General features: G+C 44.2%; 1 protein-coding gene across 1 annotated transcript in view; it reads right to left on the reverse strand.

Annotated features, from left to right (window-relative positions):
* The window catches only part of atr (ATR checkpoint kinase), a gene marked incomplete at its 5' end in the record, with an annotated part of 139113 nt that overhangs the window by 75897 nt on the left and 43963 nt on the right, over positions 1 to 19253 (reverse strand). Inside the window, 5 exons of the mRNA XM_084451303.1 lie at positions 52 to 167; positions 2429 to 2542; positions 3265 to 3471; positions 3773 to 3898; positions 4216 to 4309. Of these exons, the coding sequence (XP_084307429.1) occupies positions 52 to 167; positions 2429 to 2542; positions 3265 to 3471; positions 3773 to 3898; positions 4216 to 4309 (657 nt within the window). The remainder of the gene's footprint in view (positions 1 to 51; positions 168 to 2428; positions 2543 to 3264; positions 3472 to 3772; positions 3899 to 4215; positions 4310 to 19253) is intronic.

The raw sequence follows: 19253 nt of genomic DNA on the forward strand, positions 1-19253 counted from the left end.
TGAGGTGTGTGTGTACCTGCTGTTGAGGTGTGTGTGTGTGTGTGTGTGTACCTGCTGTTGAGGTGGGGCTCCAGGATCTCCTGGATCTGCTCTGGGAATCTCCTCCACAGCCTCCGGCCAGGGCAGTCAGCACGGCCCTCACGACACTCAAATATGGACAGCAGCTCCTACACACACACACACACACACACACACACACACGCATACACACACACACACGCACGCACACACACACATACACACATGCATACACACACGCATACACACACAGACACATATACACATACGCACACACACAGATTGTTTTTTTGTTACATGTAAATGTGACAGCGGCTGGTGATTTGGTCCGCAACTCGGCAAACCCCGAAATGCGCTAGGGGGCAAAATAACTAAAAAAACTTTTTTTTTGTTTTTTTGTGTATTACCAAAGTTGAAGTTGTGAAGAACCTACTTACTATAAAAGACAACAGTTTTAGGTTCACGAAATACGTTTAATTAGTCTGCAAACTAAGCTCGTTTTTAACTGATTTCGAGCCGGGTTTGGGGGCGGGCAGATCGATTAGCATGATTTGGTTTCATTGGCTATTGCTTCCGGGTTCTCCGCCCCCCACCCTTCCCCAACACGCCAGCTTTGTTTACATTCAGTCCCAAGTTAAACCATGGATGCTACAGCTTTTGCTAAAGAGAAGACGGGGATGGCATCCAGGACATGGAAAGAGTTTTAAGAGCAGCTAAAACTCCAGCAGAGCAGGACTCGTTCGTACACGGAGTTTTATTCTTGATGACCTGATACAGAGATGACTGTATCAACTTGTTGCTAACAAGTTGCTACCAAGCGAAACGTCGAACGACGTACCAGATTCACACCACCGCCAAGCATTCTGCTTTGCTTTGGGGTAAGCTGATCTTTATACTATCTGTGCTGTTTACATTACATTAACGTTAGTCGTTTAGCAGAAGCTCCTTTCTAAACAAGTGACTCAGTCTAGCTAGCATAACAAAGGCACTAGCACTAACTAACAAAGGCTAGCTAGCTAACGTTAGCTAACATGCTAGTGAGCTAGCCCTTTGTTCCTAAACTAGCCAGCTAGTCTATTTAATCAACACATTCTGGTACTATTTTATCTATATGGAGTGCCAGTACTGTGGGCAATAGTTTAATGTACTTTCTTCCTTCTATTCTATTGCAGTTTTGATGCTGAGAGACCTGGCATGGTTGTGGCCAGAGAACACCGTGATGCACCAGCAGTCAAGTTTCAGCTGCTGCGCAAGCCTGATGTCCAGCCCCCCAGAGAAGGTCTTCTTGTGCAAGCCCCACCCGGACTGGACATGGCCAGACAGACGTATCTCTTTGACAAGATCAGAGAGTTCTGTTCTGATGAGGGACGAGACGTCACATGTCCCCCGCCAAACTCCACAGCAGCTCAGAACAAGACTGTCCGCTTGTAGATTCACTGCAGATCATCAGGACGGACAGCACTGCAGGAGAAAGGCCACAGCCTTTCCTGTTTTCCTGTTTGTATACTGAAGCGTTGCTTGTTCTCTTGCACAGACTTGCCCACACTTGCACAGACTGCATTGTTAGAATATTGAATACTGAGCTGAGTACTGTTGTTATTACCTTGAGTATTGAGCTGGGGACTGTTATTACTTTGTTGTACACTTGATCACAATGAACACTATGCACCTTGTCTATAAAACAGACAACTGACTGTACACTTTAACACTTAGACTGTTGCCTTTTTTTGTACACTTAACTACTTATGCTTGTACTTTATATCATGTATGTGACAATAAAGAACGTTACATTTGAACTTCATCTTATATTGTTCTTAACTGCATTCACAACACAAGATTAATACTGACTCAAAGAGTGTGGGGTCATCAGTGAGAGAGCACCCCACTTGGCTGCCACTCTCAGTTAATACCCCAAGTTGACAGCCACTCTGACAGATAATGACAGATCGTCCAGTGGGGGAGTGGCTGGGGGTGGGGTTACCAGGCTATTGTTCACGCCCATTACCTGGCAGTCAGAGGTGTGAAAATGTTGGAGAACTTTGGAGGGAGATTTCTCAGCTAAGTTGATTTGGCAGTACTAGCATTCAAATAAGCATATCTTCTTCAATTATGTTCAGATTTCAATGTATGTGACCTCATTTGAAAGCTTACCATGTGCACTTTCATAATCTGTAATAAACTGAAAAATGAAAATGCCTAGTTGAGGACCAAATTACCAGCGGCGGTCACAAATGTACAGAGTAGAATTACAGTGAAATGTTGCTGCCGGCTCTGTGATGTGTGTCACAGTGTGTTAGTTGTGTGTGTGAGAGTGTGTGTGTGTGTGTATGATTGTGTGAGTGTGTGTGTGAGAGTGCGTGTGTGTGTGTGTGTGATTGTGTGTGTCTTGTGTGTGTGAGTGTGTGTGTACCTGCATGGCGTAAGCGGCGGAGTCCTGTGCCCTCACGTTGTCAGCGTAGGCCAGGAACGTCCTGGTCAGCTCAGTCAGCAGCTCGTACGCAAAGTTAGAGTCCTCAACACCACTCTGACACACACACACACACGCACACACACACACGCACGCACACACGCGGCTCTTGTTAATGAACTATACTATTACATGAAACCTCACAAGGAATGTGTGTGTGGTGTGTGTTCCTCTCCCCTAGGACTGCCTGATGAATACTTTTTGTGAACTTCCACTAGTCGTCCACTTTGGGGGAAACAATGCGTAATTGATCTTCAAAATGTAGATTTGATTAGTAGGACACCAGAAAGCAGCGCACGTCTCTGCGTGCGTGCATATCTATCTATCTATCTATCTATCTATCTATCTATCTATCTATCTATCTATCTATCTATCTATCTATCTATCTATCCATCCATCCATCCATCCATCCATCCATCCATCCATCCATCCATCCATCCATCCATCCATCCAGGTGGCGAGGAAATACCTTACTACCAGTACTTCCTTAAAATCCGAGTGTGTCTTCATGGCAGCCGGCAGGCAACATTGTAAACAAGCACTGAATATCAGGTAGACCAGCACTAGAGGCTATTCCTCTGTTTTGTTTTCAGTTGGCTGGATATAGGCCTGATTAAAGGACCCTGTTTACACTAAACGTTACTTGAATACTTGAATCCTGTGAGAGACGGATACAAAAGTTCTGTTGGTGCTTGTTCATGACAATAGGTGGAGAGCGCCCTCTTGTGGTTAGAAGTGGTTCCATTGTATGCGTCAGTTCAATTGACAGCCCTACTCACCACAAAGGTGTTGCGGCTGCCGTGTGTGTGTGTGTGTGAGAGGTCGAGGCGCCCGGGGTCGATGGCGCCCAGCTCGCCCAGACACTCCCCGCAGAGCAGCCTGGCGTCGGGAGAGGAGTCCTGACAGCCACGCAGCAGAACCAGAACCAGGGACGACAGAACCGGCTCCACCGCCTCACTGGCACACACCTGCTGGAGCAGCCACTCCTGGAGTACACACACACACACACACACACACACACAAGTGCACACACACACACACACACACGTACACAAACACACATATATTATCAGGGATACATTTCACAAAGATATATCTCACCTTATGTATTGTGTGTGTGTGTGTGTGTGTGTACCTGGTTGCTGTGCATCATGTCTCAGAGGCTGGTGAGAGCGTGTGTGTGTGTGTGTGTGTGTGTGTGTGTGTGTGTGTGTGTGTACCTGGTTGCTGTGCATCATGTCTCGGAGGCTGGTGACAGCGCGTGTGTGTGTGTGTGTGTGTGTGTACCTGGTTGCTGTGCATCATGTCTCGGAGGCTGGTGAGAGCGTGTATTCTGACGTCCACGTTCTCGTGCTGCACGGCCTTCATGGAGCGCTGCAGCGTCGCCGCCAGGTCACTGCTCTGAGACGTCAGCTGTGAGGACGAAGATTCACCACCACCATCATCATCATCATCACCACCATCATCACCATCACCATCATCACAAGCATCATCATCATCACCACCATTATCACCATCACCAGCATCATCATCATCACCACCATTATCACCATCACCATCATCGTCATCACCATCATCATCATTAACACCATCGTCATCATCACCACCATCATCATCACCACCATCATAATCACCATTCTCATCACCACCATCATAATCACCACTATCATCATCATCATATGTATATGTGTGTATATGTGTGTGTGTGTGTGTGTATATACTGTACAGACCTTCTTGTAGTCCTGTAGAACAGTGTGGATGTCCTTCAGCTCTGGGTGGTCTGGCAGGAAGTAGATCTCATGGAGGTAGTCCTGAACTTCTTCTCTGCAGGACACAGATAGCGTGTGAGTGTGTGTGTTTGTGCAAAGCTGTTTGTGCACAGCTGCATGTGAGTGTGTGTGTGTTTGTGTGCACAGCTGTGTGTGAGTGTGAGAGTGTGTGTGTGTGTGGACAGCTGTGTGTGCTTACAGTATGTGTGTGTGTATGTGTGTTGCTGTGTGTTTGTGCGCAGCTGTGTGTGTAGGTGTGTGTGTGTATTCTCTATGTGACAAAAGGCAAAAGAGCTGTGCGCACATCCAACTTTAGTAGGCCAGGTGCTGGATAGTACATACGTGAGAAGAGAGGAAAGATCAGCACACTGATATCTCCCAGTTCACTTTATTGGAAAAAGCAACGTTTCCACCCGTAGGTCTTCATCAGGCAACTTCAAAGTTTCAAGGTAGCAGGTATATACAGGCTGAGAGCCTGTGACATCACATCTGACATCATCTGCCAATCAATTAGGCTAAAAGGTGCAGTTAGAGGCTCCAAATATATAAACACATCACAATGGCATATGAATAGCCTATATACATCAATCTACATACAAAAAACAGATACAAAAAAGACTATAGATTATAAAAAGGACTTATCAACATGCAATAAAAAGGCTTACATCAATGTAGGCTACACTGTTTGGAGAATGAACACACCAAACAAGGAAGTTGAGGACGCCGACAGCACGGCAGGCATTACAGAACCTGGCCATCCTCCTCCTCTTTGGACTCTGGTTCTGACACGAGCGGACAATCTCCTTGCGGGGTGCCTTTTTTTTAGGACGCGCCCACAACAGAAGACCTCCCCGCTGGAACGCACGCTCCCAGACATAAGCGACGCAGGAGAGGCCAGCGGAGGAAGACGCCCGTCACCCAGGATCAGTCGGAGCAGCAGGACACGGTCATTAAAGGAGTAGTAAAGGGAAAATGCATGTTTAGCCCTGTTTTAAGGTTACTTATGATCATATACAATGGTTCAGATCAAATGTTGACAAAACTAGCATTTTTGAGAAAGTCTGATAATTGCTCTACCACCGTTTTGGTCATACAATGGATGTGGATGGGCATCTTGAAAAATCATTCAAAAACATGTTAAACTCGATTTCAAAGACAAGAAACTCACCTAGGTGTTAGTTGGCATTATGACATATAATTCACCATAAAGTAAGATTCTAGTTCATCTGGAAAGGCTTTTTTAAATATTTAGCATAGAACTATTTAGTCGCAGCACATACGTGTGTAAACTTCCGCAAACTAGGTAGCCTAGCAACATAAACAATAACAATAGCTACCGTAAGTAGTTCCACTTCCTGAATCCCCTCTGCGGATTGATCTACACATCTACAACGGTCGCTTCAATACAAGTCAATGGATTTCATAAAATGATCAATAAAACCCTACAGGATTCATACTTTGCGGCAAATTTGATGTCAGAACACCAACGGACACCAATTACACCGTCGGTGAGCTTCTTGTCTTTGAAATTGAGTGTTTCTCAAAAGTGCTAGTTTTGTCAACGTTTTGATCTGAACCATTGTATATGTGACAGCAGCTGGTGATTTGGTCCGCAACTCGGCAAACCCCGAAATGCGCTAGGGGGCAAAATACATAAAAAAACGTTTTTTTTCGTTTTTTGTTTTTTTGTGTATTACCAAAGTTGAAGTTGTGAAGTACCTACTTACTATAACAGACAACAGTTTTAGGTTCACGAAATACGTTTAATTAGTCTGCAAACTAAGCTCGTTTTTAGCTGATTTCGAGCCGGGCTTGGGGGCGGGCAGATCGATTAGCATGATTTGGTTTCATTGGCTATTGCTTCCGGCTATTGCTTCCGGGTTCTCCGCCCCCCACCTTTCCCAAACAACACGCCGGCATTCAGTCCCAAGTTTAACCAAGGATGCTACAGCTTTTGCTAAAGAGAAGACGGGGATGGCATCCAGGACATGGAAAGAGTTTTAAGAGCAGCTCAAACTCCAGCAGAGCAGGACTCGTTCGTACACGGAGTTTATTCTTGATGTCCTGTGATACAGAGATGACTGTATCAACAAAGCATGCTGCTACCAAGCGAACGCGAACGAGGTACCAGATTCACACCACCGCCAAGCATTCTGCTTTGCTTTGGGGTAAGCTGATCTTTATACTATCTGTGCTGTTTACATTACATTAACGTTAGTCGTTTAGCAGTAGCTCCTTTCTAAACAAGTGACTTAGTCTAGCTAGCATAAGGCACTAGCACTAACTAACAAAGGCTAGCTAGCTAACGTTAGCCAACATGCTAGTTAGCTGAGCTAGCCCTTTGTTCCTAAACTAGCCAGCTACCTAGCACAGGGACATGGCTATAGCTAGTGAGCTATCCCTTTGTTCCTAAACTAGCCAGCAAGGCAGCGAATATCTAGCTAGGTAGCTGAGAGAAACAGAATGAGAGAGCATGAGAGGTATAGTAGTCTGACACCTTTGTTTTTTGTTTTGGTTACAGGATGAGCAAAAAGGTGAGGATTTGCAGCTCTCCCTTGGCCCCTCCATACCAGCCTGCAAGAAGATCACTATGCACTACAGCTCTGATTTTGCACAACAGGTGAGAATACGTTCATCCTATCATGCATTATCTAGTCTATTTAATCCACACATTCTGGTACTATTTTATCTATATGGATTGCCAGTACTGTGGGCAATAGTTTAATGTACTTTCTTCGTTCTATTCTATTGCAGTTTTGATACTGAGAGACATGGCATGGTTGTGGCCAGAGAACACCGTGATGCACCGGCCCCCGAGAGAAGGTCTTCTTGTGCAAGCCCCACCCGGACTGGACATGGCCAGACAGACGTATCTCTTTGACAAGATCAGAGAGTTCTGTTCTGATGAGGGACGAGACGTCACATGTCCCCCGCCAAACTCCACAGCAGCTCAGAACAAGACTGTCCGCTTGTAGATTCACTGCAGATCATCAGGACGGACAGCACTGCAGGAGAAAGGCCACAGCCTTTCCTGTTTTCCTGTTTGTATACTGAAGCGTTGCTTGTTCTCTTGCACAGACTTGCCCACACGTGCACAGACTGCATTGTTAGAATATTGAATACTGAGCTGAGTACTGTTGTTATTACCTTGAGTATTGAGCTGGGGACTGTTATTACTTTGTTGTACACTTGATCACAATGAACACTATGCACCTTGTCTATAAAACAGACAACTGACTGTACACTTTAACACTTAGACAGTTGCCTTTTTTTGTACACTTAACTACTTATGCTTGTACTTTATATTATGTATGTGACAATAAAGAACGTTAAATTTGAACTTCATCTTATATTGTTCTTAACTGCATTCACAACACAAGATTAATACTGACTCAGAGTGTGGGGTCAATAGTGAGAGAGCACCTCACTTGGCAGCCACTCTCAGGTAATACCCCAAGTTGACAGCCACTCTGACAGATAATGACAGATCGTCCAGTGGGGGAGTGGCTGGGGGAGGGGTTACCAGGCTATTGTTCACGCCCATTACCTGGCAGTCAGAGGTGTGGAAAAGTTGGAGAACTTTGGAGGGAGATTTCTCAGCTAAGTTGATTTGGCAGTACTAGCATTCAAATAAGCATATCTTCTTCAAATATGTTCAGAATTCAATGTATGAGACCTCATTTGAAAGCTTACAATCTGCACTTTCATAATCTGTAAAAAACTGAAAAATGAAAAAGCCTAGTTGAGGACCAAATTACCAGCGGCGGTCACATATGATCATAAGTAACCTTAAAACAGGGCTAAACATGCATTTTCCCTTTACTACTCCTTTAACCTATCTGATAAAGTACTGTCTGAACTAGAGGTCTTCTCGGGTCTAAAATGTGGACCCGAAACTGAGATGGACCCGAGACATTTGTTCCGAGATCCGACTAAATCTGATCATTTTTTAAAATATGTATACCGGACCCGATTTTGTCCGAGAGCAGGAGTAGGACAGAGACCCGAGACCCGAGTCGGATCGGGTATTTTACAGATCCGACAGGCAGTAGTAGCAAGTAGCAGTAGCATTAATCACTTAGGCTGTCATGGCTGTTGACTTGCATGCTGTTGCATCACAGTTTGATGGAATTTCCTCTCAATCTTGACAGGATCAATCGCTGTTTTGTCAGGCTGTGATGTGGCAGCATGGAAATGAAACGGCCGTAAATAAATAAGGCTACACAAAGCTGCCACTAGGTAACTTCTTTATATTCATTTTCTTTCAGCTTATTATTCACAAGGTAGGCTACTGGTGGTGGCTGCCATGTCTCCGCTCGCGTCGCGCCCGCGGTCTCACTGAATTCGCGTCATGCGTTTCTCTCGGGTATTACGCATAATGACACAGACCCGAGACCCGAGGTAATAGAATCGGATCCACCCGAACCCAATTGACCATAATAAAAGCGTGGAAATGTGGACCCGGACCCGTACGGGTCTCGGGTCCAGTTCGGGTCCTCTCGGATTTACCCGACCCGTGAAGACCTCTAGTCTGAACCCTGCACCGTCTGAAACCTGAGACTCAGTGAGTTTTTTTTGCCAACGCGAGAGACTCTCCCCCTACCTACAGACCGCTTGCCCCCTCCCACCACCCCCGCCACCATGCCCACCCCTGCCTCGGCCACCCCTGCCACAGCTACTGCTACGGGCACCAGTCGCATTCCCTTCAAGAGGAGGTCCATCATCATCCCATCCAAACAGAAATGCCTCACTTGACACGTATTGTCATTTGGTGGAAAATGATGTGAAATGTCCATTAAAAAAGAAGGAATATAAAGTGTACAATAATTTGTCTAAGGCAGAGAGGGATGCACTAACAGACTTAAGCAAAGATAACAAGGTTGTGGTACGGCCTGCCGATAAGGGTGGAGCCATAGTCCTACAGAATGCCGCTGATTATTGTTGTGAGATTAAGAGACAACTCAGTGACACCCCTTTTTATGAGAAGCTGAACTCAGACCCACTCGGAGGTTAATGACACGTGTGCATTCTACACTTAGGACTCATCTGAACAGAGTTTGATAAGAGTGTTTTTGAATTCCTGTCAGTTGAACATCCAGTTACTCCAGTAATCTATACATTACCCAAGATACACAAGGGTTTGGACATGCCTATAGTGAGTGGTATAGGTAGCCTCACTGAGAACATCTTAGCTTATGTAGACCATTTCATAAAGCCAGAGGTTGTCACGCTGCCTTCCTATATCAAGGACTAGTGATTTGATTCACTTTATTTATCCCGAAGGAAATTAAAATAAAGTTAGAGTCAGAGCTATTAAAATAAAATAGAGTTCATCAACTCTCTGAAATCTTTAGACCAGGTTACTGAGACACTGTTATTGGCCACTTTTGATGTTCAATCTTTGTATACTAACATCCCTCTAGACGGCGTGTTGTGATTTAATTTGATTTAGCTCCCCTGCATTTTAATCATGTCATGATATTGTAATCTTGTTCTACATAACCAGCTGCTCATGAGGGATAGTAGATAAAAAGTCACCACCAGATGTAGCCACCGGGAAACGGATGTGTAGAGAATGGAATGTCCCCACTGAATCAAGATGCTCTTTTCTCCTTCCTCACCTCCTGCCAAGTAGCCAGGCCCAAAACAGCCAGAGATATAATGCTGACTCTGCAGAGCACAGAGTACAGCAGTAAGGTCTCTTTTCCTCTTCCTGTTGAATTCCTTCTCTTCCCCTCCTCTCCTCCCAAAGCAGCCAGAGAATAGTGCTGATTAATGCAGAGATTTATGAGTATTTTCTCCTCCTCCTGTGGGGGGGCAGTTGAGATTCCGGTCGAGGGAATCTCATTTCCTCTCAAAAAGCAGACAGAGTCCTTCACCCAGGAAGCTGGGAGGGGGGGGGGCACGGATGTAGGACATATATGGACATGAGTTATTTGCTGAGCCAGCAAAACTAGACATCATTTGATTGGTGGCGAAAGTAGTGATGTATGGAAAAATGGGATGTGGTCAAGGGGGGAGGGGAGTGTTGTTAAGACTATAAAGGTCAAGTAGACAAAGGGAAAAGTTGTTCTTTCCCGGGGAAGCTCCTGACTTATATGCTGTTTGTTTCTGAAAAGCATTAAAGTCAAATCGCATTTGGACTCTTTGTGCCTCGAGTTGTTTTTTCTTCTCGGACTCTGAAGTTATTTTGGAACTTTTAAACCAATCTGGACTTAGATTTATTTCTTGGAATTTGACCTAAGACCTAGTAAATTATTTTACACGACAAATGGCGAGCCAGCCAGGAGGAGGAGGCATCCACTACCCTACGCCAGGACACGGACCTGTCCGCGTCAGACACACAGGGCCCTAAATTACAAGGTAAGGCAGAGCCATTTATAAAATCTGCTAATTCATTTTAACGTGTGTTTGACGTGGTCAAGATCCGCCCGGGCTGCAGGTAATTAAAACGCCCCTCTTCAAAGAATCTAGAATAAATCTTACTTTAAATCATGTTTATCAGATTTGGTCCATTTAAAACATCAAAGGCACCGAGAATCCTATGCGATCGTTTGTCATAAATGTCGTATGTGTTTTATGCTTTATGCTTTGTTTTTATGTGCTCTGTATGTGTGAGCGGAAAGTGTGAATGAATAGCAGGTGGCTTGTTGCATGACTAGCTCAGCCATGCACAGCCATGTACAGGCTAATAATTCTTGAGTACCGTAACACCAGTGTTGAGAAATGTATAGTACAGCCAGAGTTACAGTATGTTGAAATAGTACGAGAGATACATTTGTAGGATTGATACTTTTGAGGAATAAATTAGCCTAGTCAGGTTTAAATTCCTCCTCTGACGTTTGGTTAAAAGATAAATAGTGTCTGTGTGTACACGTTTAAGAAGTTACCTGTTTGAGTAACTAAGATAAGAAGTTACCTGTTTGAGTAACTAAGATAAGAAGTTACCTGTTTGAGTAACTAAGATAAGAAGTTACCTGTTTGAGTAACTAAGATAAGAAGTTACCTGTTTGAGTAACTAAGATAAGAAGTTACCTGTTTGAGTAACTAAGATAAGAAGTTACCTGCTTGAGTAGCTAAAAAGGGCCAGTGTGTGCCTACAGTATGCGCTGCCGAGATAGAGCCTGTGTGTGCTCTTACAGGCTACGCGCTGCCGAGAGGGCAATAAATCTGATCAGAGAAGTATTTGTAAATAAGTGTAAATAAGTATGCCGGCGGAGTAAAATAGTATGAGAGTCGCGATGTATTGTGAGAATAGAATAATTTTGGGTTGTGGGTTGTTTTTCTTTACCTAAAAAGTGTAGCGAGTGGTTCTATGATTTAAAACCGTATGTAGTTTATAAATAAGTGTTACTATTGAGTTCAGAATAGCGAGGCCGTAATTTACTATTGTAAAGGGCCCAACAGGCTTTCATGTATCGGTAGCCCATAAATTTAAGCAGATAAGAAAAGACAGTGAAGTGAGGATCACGGCCCACGTGGGGCCCAGCCATCATGAAATAAATTCACAAAGTAGAAAAAGGAATAGCGGCCGTGACAGGATGGACTAAAAAAAACAACCAAGCAACAGGCACCATAAGCAAAAACAAGCTGTTGAGCGTGTATAATACTGGAGAGCAGGCACTTTATTTGCATCGTCGCAGTGGTTTGGTCTCTGGTTATTCTGTTGCTGTAAATGAAAGTTCTTTGATTTGTTTAATCTCTCTCTCTGTCCCAGCCCTCATCACATAAAGCGAGTTCAGTCCACAAGACACACACACACACCCGCACGCACGTAGCCTACAGTAAATCACCACACACACACACACACACACACGCTTAAACCAGACACACATTCCACAACATACACACACCTACACAGCAAGTACTCCCACACACACACGCACACCATACTCACTCATACAACACAGAGCATACATCACACATGCACACACTCAATACAGACACACATTCACTCTCATACACTCACCCTACACGCCCTCTCACACACTCACACCACACACACACACATACACACACCCTATACGCTAAAATCACCACACACACACACGCACCCTCCTACGAGCACGCCACACACACATACATACACACACCCTATACGCTAAACTCACCACGCACACACACACACACACACACGCTTAAACCAGACACACATTCCACAACATACACACACCTACACAGCAAGTACTCCCACACACACACGCACACCACACTCACTCATACAACACAGAGCATACATCACACACGCACACACTCAATACAAACACACATTTACACACACGCACCCTCCCTCTCACACACTCACCCTACACGTCCTCTCACACACTGACAACACACACAAACATTCTTACAAGCACACACACACACATGTGCCCTCTTACAAAGCACACACACACACACACACATGTACCCTCTTACAAGCACACACATACACACGCACACGTACACAATACAGGGCAAGGCAAGTTTATTTATATAGCACATTTCAGCCACAGGGCAATTCAAGGTGCTTTACATAAGACATTAAAAGTATTATACAGAGAAACATAACTTCTCTTAGAGAGCAGTGCCAAAAAGAAAAGACACAGACACACATTCACAATATAATCACATATACACACACACACACACACTCGTGCCTGGTATGAGAGGGGTAGAGACAAGATTTTTCAGTAGAATAAAATAATTGTATGTTTTGTTTTTGCCTCATGCTTGATTTTAGGTGATAAAGACCAGGATAGACTACCGTGCCAAGTAGCCTAGATGAAAGAGCGTTCGTTACACGGTTGATTTTTAAATTTCGAAATTGTCTACTATATAAGAAAACTATCACTGACTAACAATTTCTTTGCACTTCTCCTCAGATGCAACCTGGTGTCTGTTCTGAAGTGTCCTCTGGCCAGAGCATTTCTTATTTTGGGATATATAGTTTCTTCCTATTTCAAAGTTCACCAGTGTGGTTTTGAGGTTATTACCCTTTCAAAGGAATCCATTACAATTTGATGTCAGAACAAGGAATGCTGGTCCGGGCGAGGGGCGGCGAGACGCGCGGCACCGTCAGACTGATCACCCCGCTAATTAAGCGGCTTTCAACACTCACCGGATTCACAGCGGCTGAGTAACGAGAGGGACGGCCCGGTGCTCCAGTCCTCCGCCCCACCCAGCATTTCAATAGAAACAAGTATTAAAAAATATATATAAAATGCACCAAGAAAATAATTGAACATGTGTTCTATTGGTTGTTTGTTTTATTGTTTGTTCTACTGTTTGTTAAACTGTTGGGGGTTTAATATTTTGGGTCTTTAGTATAGTAGGCTACCTTAGAGGCACTGGTGTCTATAAGCCTACTGTAAACTAACTAACTAACTAACTAACTAAACTAACTAAACCAAAAATAATAATAAAACTGCAGTATAGGAATTTCAACGTGGTTGTTGTAATAACCGTTTTCACAAGGAAAGCGAGGTACTGAATATTAGTCTGTATTTTGTTTTGTTTTGTCAGAACTGACATGTTCTATGTGAAACATACTTTTAGTATGAAATAGTTACTCTAGTCGGGTTCAAGTCATGTGACACGTGATCAGGAAATGTGTGGGCATTTCATGATGAATCATGCGTCTTGCAGCTCCAGTCTTTATCTTGTGTTGTAAGTCCTGACATTAGTCTACTCAAGTTTCTCTGTGTTGTTGCAAAACGTTTGTGAGAATGTTATCAATATGAAAGTAGTGACTTCTATAGTTAGAGTCATTCACATTATTTTGTTGGGATAAGAACAAATTATGAAGTAGAATAAATGAGAGATGAATGGATATTTCCACGCGGGGGTATTGAAGCGATTTGCATATGTTAAATAACATGAGAAGCATTCAATTCTGTGTAAGGAAACTTATTTTCCTGTATTGTCTTTGTACTGTTTCTGATTCCAGAAAAGGAGATCAAAATGGTCAACTGTACTCCGACCACCGACACGGCGCATCGAGGACAGAATAAGAACTAGTTGATTTATAAGCTGATCAAGTGTAGGACTTCCTTGTGTTGAATTATCTGCTTGTTTGTTTTAGTTATTATTATTTAGGGGCCAAGCACGAAGGTGCGAGGCACCTATTGTAATTGTTAGTGTTATTATTATTCATCTGCCATGGGAGCCTATGGCTGGCCCCATTGGTAGAGGCTTAGGGCCTGTAGCCGTGAAGCAAGTCTCACATGAATTGGCCAAAAAGGCGTAAAATGCAAACTTTGAACAGCCATAACTTATCCCCCTTTGAGCTAGAGGCATGACACTTTAAACACATTTGAGTCTAATTATGGTGAACAAATTTGCCTCAAGAACCCGTAACTTCAGGTTATGTAGATTTCTGTGATTTTAATTTATTGTAAAACGCTTAAAATCTATCTCCTCCTAGGGAGTTTTATCAATCTACATGAATCTCAGTAGATGTAATCTAGCATTGAATATCTACAATTCCATCTCGGCAAAAGTTGGAAAATATGAATTGAACAGCCACTATGAGGCAATGAAAATTGCAGAGGGCGCTAGAGAGCTCACTTCCTGTTTAGGCCTAACCGCCAGGCCAATTTTTCCAATTCCTGGTACAACAGTACCAGAGCATATCTGGTATTTTAAGCATTTTGGCGCTACAACAAGCCAAAATGCTTAAAAATGGCTGAAACACAATTGATTGCTGTGGCACCCCTTGTGGCTAGATGGGGTTTATATTGCTTGTTTGGGTAGTTCATGGCATGCCCTACAACTTTCTAATTGGACGCAAAAGCATCAGATTCTATTTTGATATTGATATAAGCGTTGTTGTCAATTGATACAATTGCAACCCCCCACAACAGTTATTATCAGCTATGGCCTACATACTTCCACCCATGGAGAGGGTAGTAGCCTACATTCTACCCACTTCATCAATGGATAGGCTAGTAACCTTAAACCTGGGAAGAGGGGAGTGGTCTATAGCTTACACACTTCAACCAGGGAGAGGGTAGTAGCTTTTAGCCTAAACAATTCATCCTGAGAGAGCGCAGTAGCACATAGACTACGTAGCCTAAACACACCAAGTGTAGGGGGGCATTCTTCTGAGAAATGTTAGGTTTAGAGAGAAATAAGAGTTGTGAGTATGGTTCACAGATAGCTGAATTATCAAGCTATCCCCACACTGAGACTTGATGGTAAATGTGTGACTTCCAGGCAGGTGGAAGGCCTGGAGAATAACCATGTGGCCTGTAGACATGTAGACAAATAGGTCCTAAAAGATATGTCCCAAAAAATAATTAATGTAATGAGATGCTTGAAAAAACCTGACACTCGTTTGACGCCTTCAGATGAATTGAATGTGAGTGCAGTTGTATGATGATGATGCTGTTGCATGAATTTAACCTGATTTCCCTGGTCAGAAGACACAGACACTTATATGCATAGCTCCAATGTGGCTATGGCATGTTTCGCTTGTTGGCTTTGATGCGTGAGTCGCGCTTAGCCCTGTTATTGCTGCTTGTAGCTATATTTTCTATTTGTTTTCATGTGCCTATGGACTATCTGGGAACGTGGTCCTGGGTTCATAGATTGAGATGGTCGAGGGTGAATTTACATACAGTGCACAATCTCAGCATATAAATTGTTTGTTTACTCTGTTCTGCACCACCACTCTCTGTTTCTTACAGTAAAATTAATTGGGCCATAAACTCCCAAAATTGAGAGCAAAATTGACCATTGAGGAGAGGGAGGCAAAGCGAGCCTTATAAAGTTATAACACACAATTTTGAGAGAGAAAGCAATAAGCATGAGCGAAAAATAAATAAATAAATAAACAGGGAATAACTAAGAGAGTAGATAAGGAGGAAGACGAAGATGTTCAGGAAGTGGAAAGAGCAGGCAAGAACTAGGCAAGGTAAGCAGCAGTGGGAAAAAAGAAAACGGGGATGGGGTGCACTTTCTCTCATCCGCAGATGCCAGCCTGCAGTGCCCTTTCCCGCCTACTGCCGTGCCACAAGACCGGTCCAAGGCCAGCTACCCTCCACCAGCGCAGCAGGACGCCACCCTACCACCACCATACCACACCCACAGCACACATCCACACCAGCGAGGAGACGGAGCAGGAGGGTCAGGAGCGCAACTCCGACAGATCCAGTCACAGACCTTCCACTGGCCAGACGGGGGGGGCCCCAGCGTGGTGTGCCAAAACCAGAAAAGCTACGTGCAACCGCACGTCATCAAATACTGGCATTGTCACTAGTGGGGTCAGCCCAAGATGTCACAAAGGTGACCCATGGAGGGGCTACATCAGACATTGTTGAACAGATACGAACATTCTTGGCTGAAAATCTGACGCCCAGACGAGCGGCCATACAGACAGAGACTGAGAATTACAGCAGCCACGGGAGTAGTGTGACAGTGACGCCTCAACCCTCCACAGCTCAAACCAGGAGGGGGACAGCCTACCAGCCCACTGAATCAATCCAGGCTGGACGGTTTCCAAATGATAGAGGTGCCGAACGTGTACGGAGATCCTACACAGCAGCAGAAATCATGAAGCGAGCACAGACACTGCCCAACCGGCAGGAGTGTGGGGGAAAGTTTGTTGGAGCGTTCCACGACCGATATAGATAGAAAGATACTTTATGAATCCCCTTGGGGAAATCCAATGTATCTAATAGCTCACGGCACGACATAACATGGAACGACACAGCAATCGTATTAACAGAACAAGAGACAGACAGCAGAACCAGAGCGGAGACATCTTCAAGACAAAACAATGAGGGCCAGGAAGACCCCATAAAACTCTCTGTGTGCACTATGTGGTAAATTTGGACACTGGAAGAATGAATGCCCGGAGAACTTTGAGGGAGGCCAGGAGCAGCGCCATCGCTACTGACCAGCGAACAACCCAACTGCAAAGATGTGGCACCCGGCAAGCAGACGCAAGGAATCAAAAACACGGGAGGAGGGGCACTGGCGGGCGGCACGAGGCGATGAGGGTGAGTTCGTTCCATTTTCCCCTGATACACAAGTATTAGTGCAGAATAGAATCACTGATTTAGAAGCATTGCTTACACCACTCACAGGGTGCGATGCCCGAGATACACCACAACTAATAAGCTCGTTACCGGGAGTAAACCTAAGTGAAATGGTGAAATGGTGTCATTTTTAGTGGACACAGGAGCGGGCATCATAACTCAGTAACAAAGAAAGCTTAAAGTATCATCCTAAAATGAGTTGCAAGTTTGCTAGTGTAGGTTCAAATAACCTGGTGGAGAGGGAATTAATTTAGGCATTTGAGCGTCACATTATACCGACCCCAGTGGGCCTGGTACTGAAAAGTTAAAGACTTAAAAACTGTCCACGAGTCAGAGAGGGCCTAGAGAAAAACAGCCACTGTATGTATATTAATGGTTGATCACTTCTCCTACCACTGATTTGCTCTCTCATGCACACACACGCTTAGGGGAGACAGACACTGAGCTTATGTTATAAGGTGCACCGGCTCATGTGCACGAGGGAAGGGAGAGCAGATTTGAGGAAAGGTGGGAGGAGGAGCAGGTGGAGACAGCGTTAGGTTTGAGCTACTTGTCGGCATGGAGCCAATTGTGCCGCTTCTGTTAAATTGACTGAAACCCAGAAGGGTCTATTTAACATGCCTGATTCTTCTCCTCATGTGTCTCTAGTGAAGCGCCAAAGGATCAATGGTGCGATTTGGGGCCATGGATACGAGGGTGTCATGTGATACCAGACGATTGGTGGTGCAACTCATCAATCCTCCCCCATGTACAAATGTTCAAGCAAGTGGGGAGTGACTGCCTGTTTAAAGAATTATGTGAAGTTACCTTTGACGCGGCTAAGAGCGTCTGTTTTGTTGTCAAATGTAACGAAGGGAGTTGTCAGATGGTGCACAGAACTGGGAGATGAGGAGCGTCTTGCTACCCTCCCAGATCTGTGAACAACAGGGAAAAATTATGTGGGGTTTAGTGAATTTGGCCCCACCGGTTGTTGTTTCACCCAGGTGGAAGTATCGCCCTTGTCTGAAACAATACCCGGTCAAGCCTGAAGCGTGGAGGGCAATTAGGCCTGTGTTTAAAGCTTTGCTTAAGAAAGGAGTAATCCGTGAATTACCCATGGGCAACCAGGTGCGCACACCTATCTTTCAGGAAAAGAAGGTGCAGGGCCTGGAGAACTGGCAGAGTGGAGAGTTAAAAATGCTAAATGGTTCACAATTGTAGACCTCTCGAATGCATTAGTTTCCATTGTAGTCCACGAGGGCAGTCAATTCTGGTTTGTAATTAGGGATGCGCATGGTATTGACCATTGCGCCAGGGGGGAGGTGAAACAGTATATGGCGGGTACAGTAGAGATTTTTCTTGTTTAAAATCGTAATGAAAATAAATGTGTTAGTGAGAGGGATTATTAAGTCACCACAATTATATTAGGTCCAGCACCAATGTGCGTGACAAAAAGGAAAAAGTAGGTCCAGCACCAATGTGCGTGACAAAAAGGAAAAAAGCGAAATCAATAGGCCTATTGCCTAGGCCAGAAGACTAACAAGCACAAATGTAGGCCCAACAATTCATTGGGCCTCCGAGTCTTTAATATTATAGTATTTCGCTGTATGCTATTCAATGGTTAGCAGCACGGCACATTGCCACTAAAGTGTGCTTATATTAATTAAAATAGCCGAATAATTTGTTTGAGTAATAGCCGAATAATTTGTTTGAGTCAAGACGTGACAGAAATATGTGCAACAATATAGTATGACTAAATTCCAATACTCAAGCGTGTTGTAGAAATTTGAGAATCTTGTTTTTGACTAGTCGTGTTATCAGTTATAAAATCACCGTCTAATCATCAATGAAAGTAGTCGCTGCGCACATCCCTAACCCACGCCAGGACCAGATCCTAGGTCAGTGCCAAATAATTCTATAGTTCTGATAATGGACGACACTTTGGGGGAATCATGGTCAGAGTAGCATTCAGAATGCTAGGAATCAAGCAGAGATTTG

The sequence above is a fragment of the Borostomias antarcticus genome (assembly GCF_949987555.1).
Source record: "Borostomias antarcticus genome assembly, chromosome: 16".
Taxonomy (NCBI): domain Eukaryota; kingdom Metazoa; phylum Chordata; class Actinopteri; order Stomiiformes; family Stomiidae; genus Borostomias; species Borostomias antarcticus.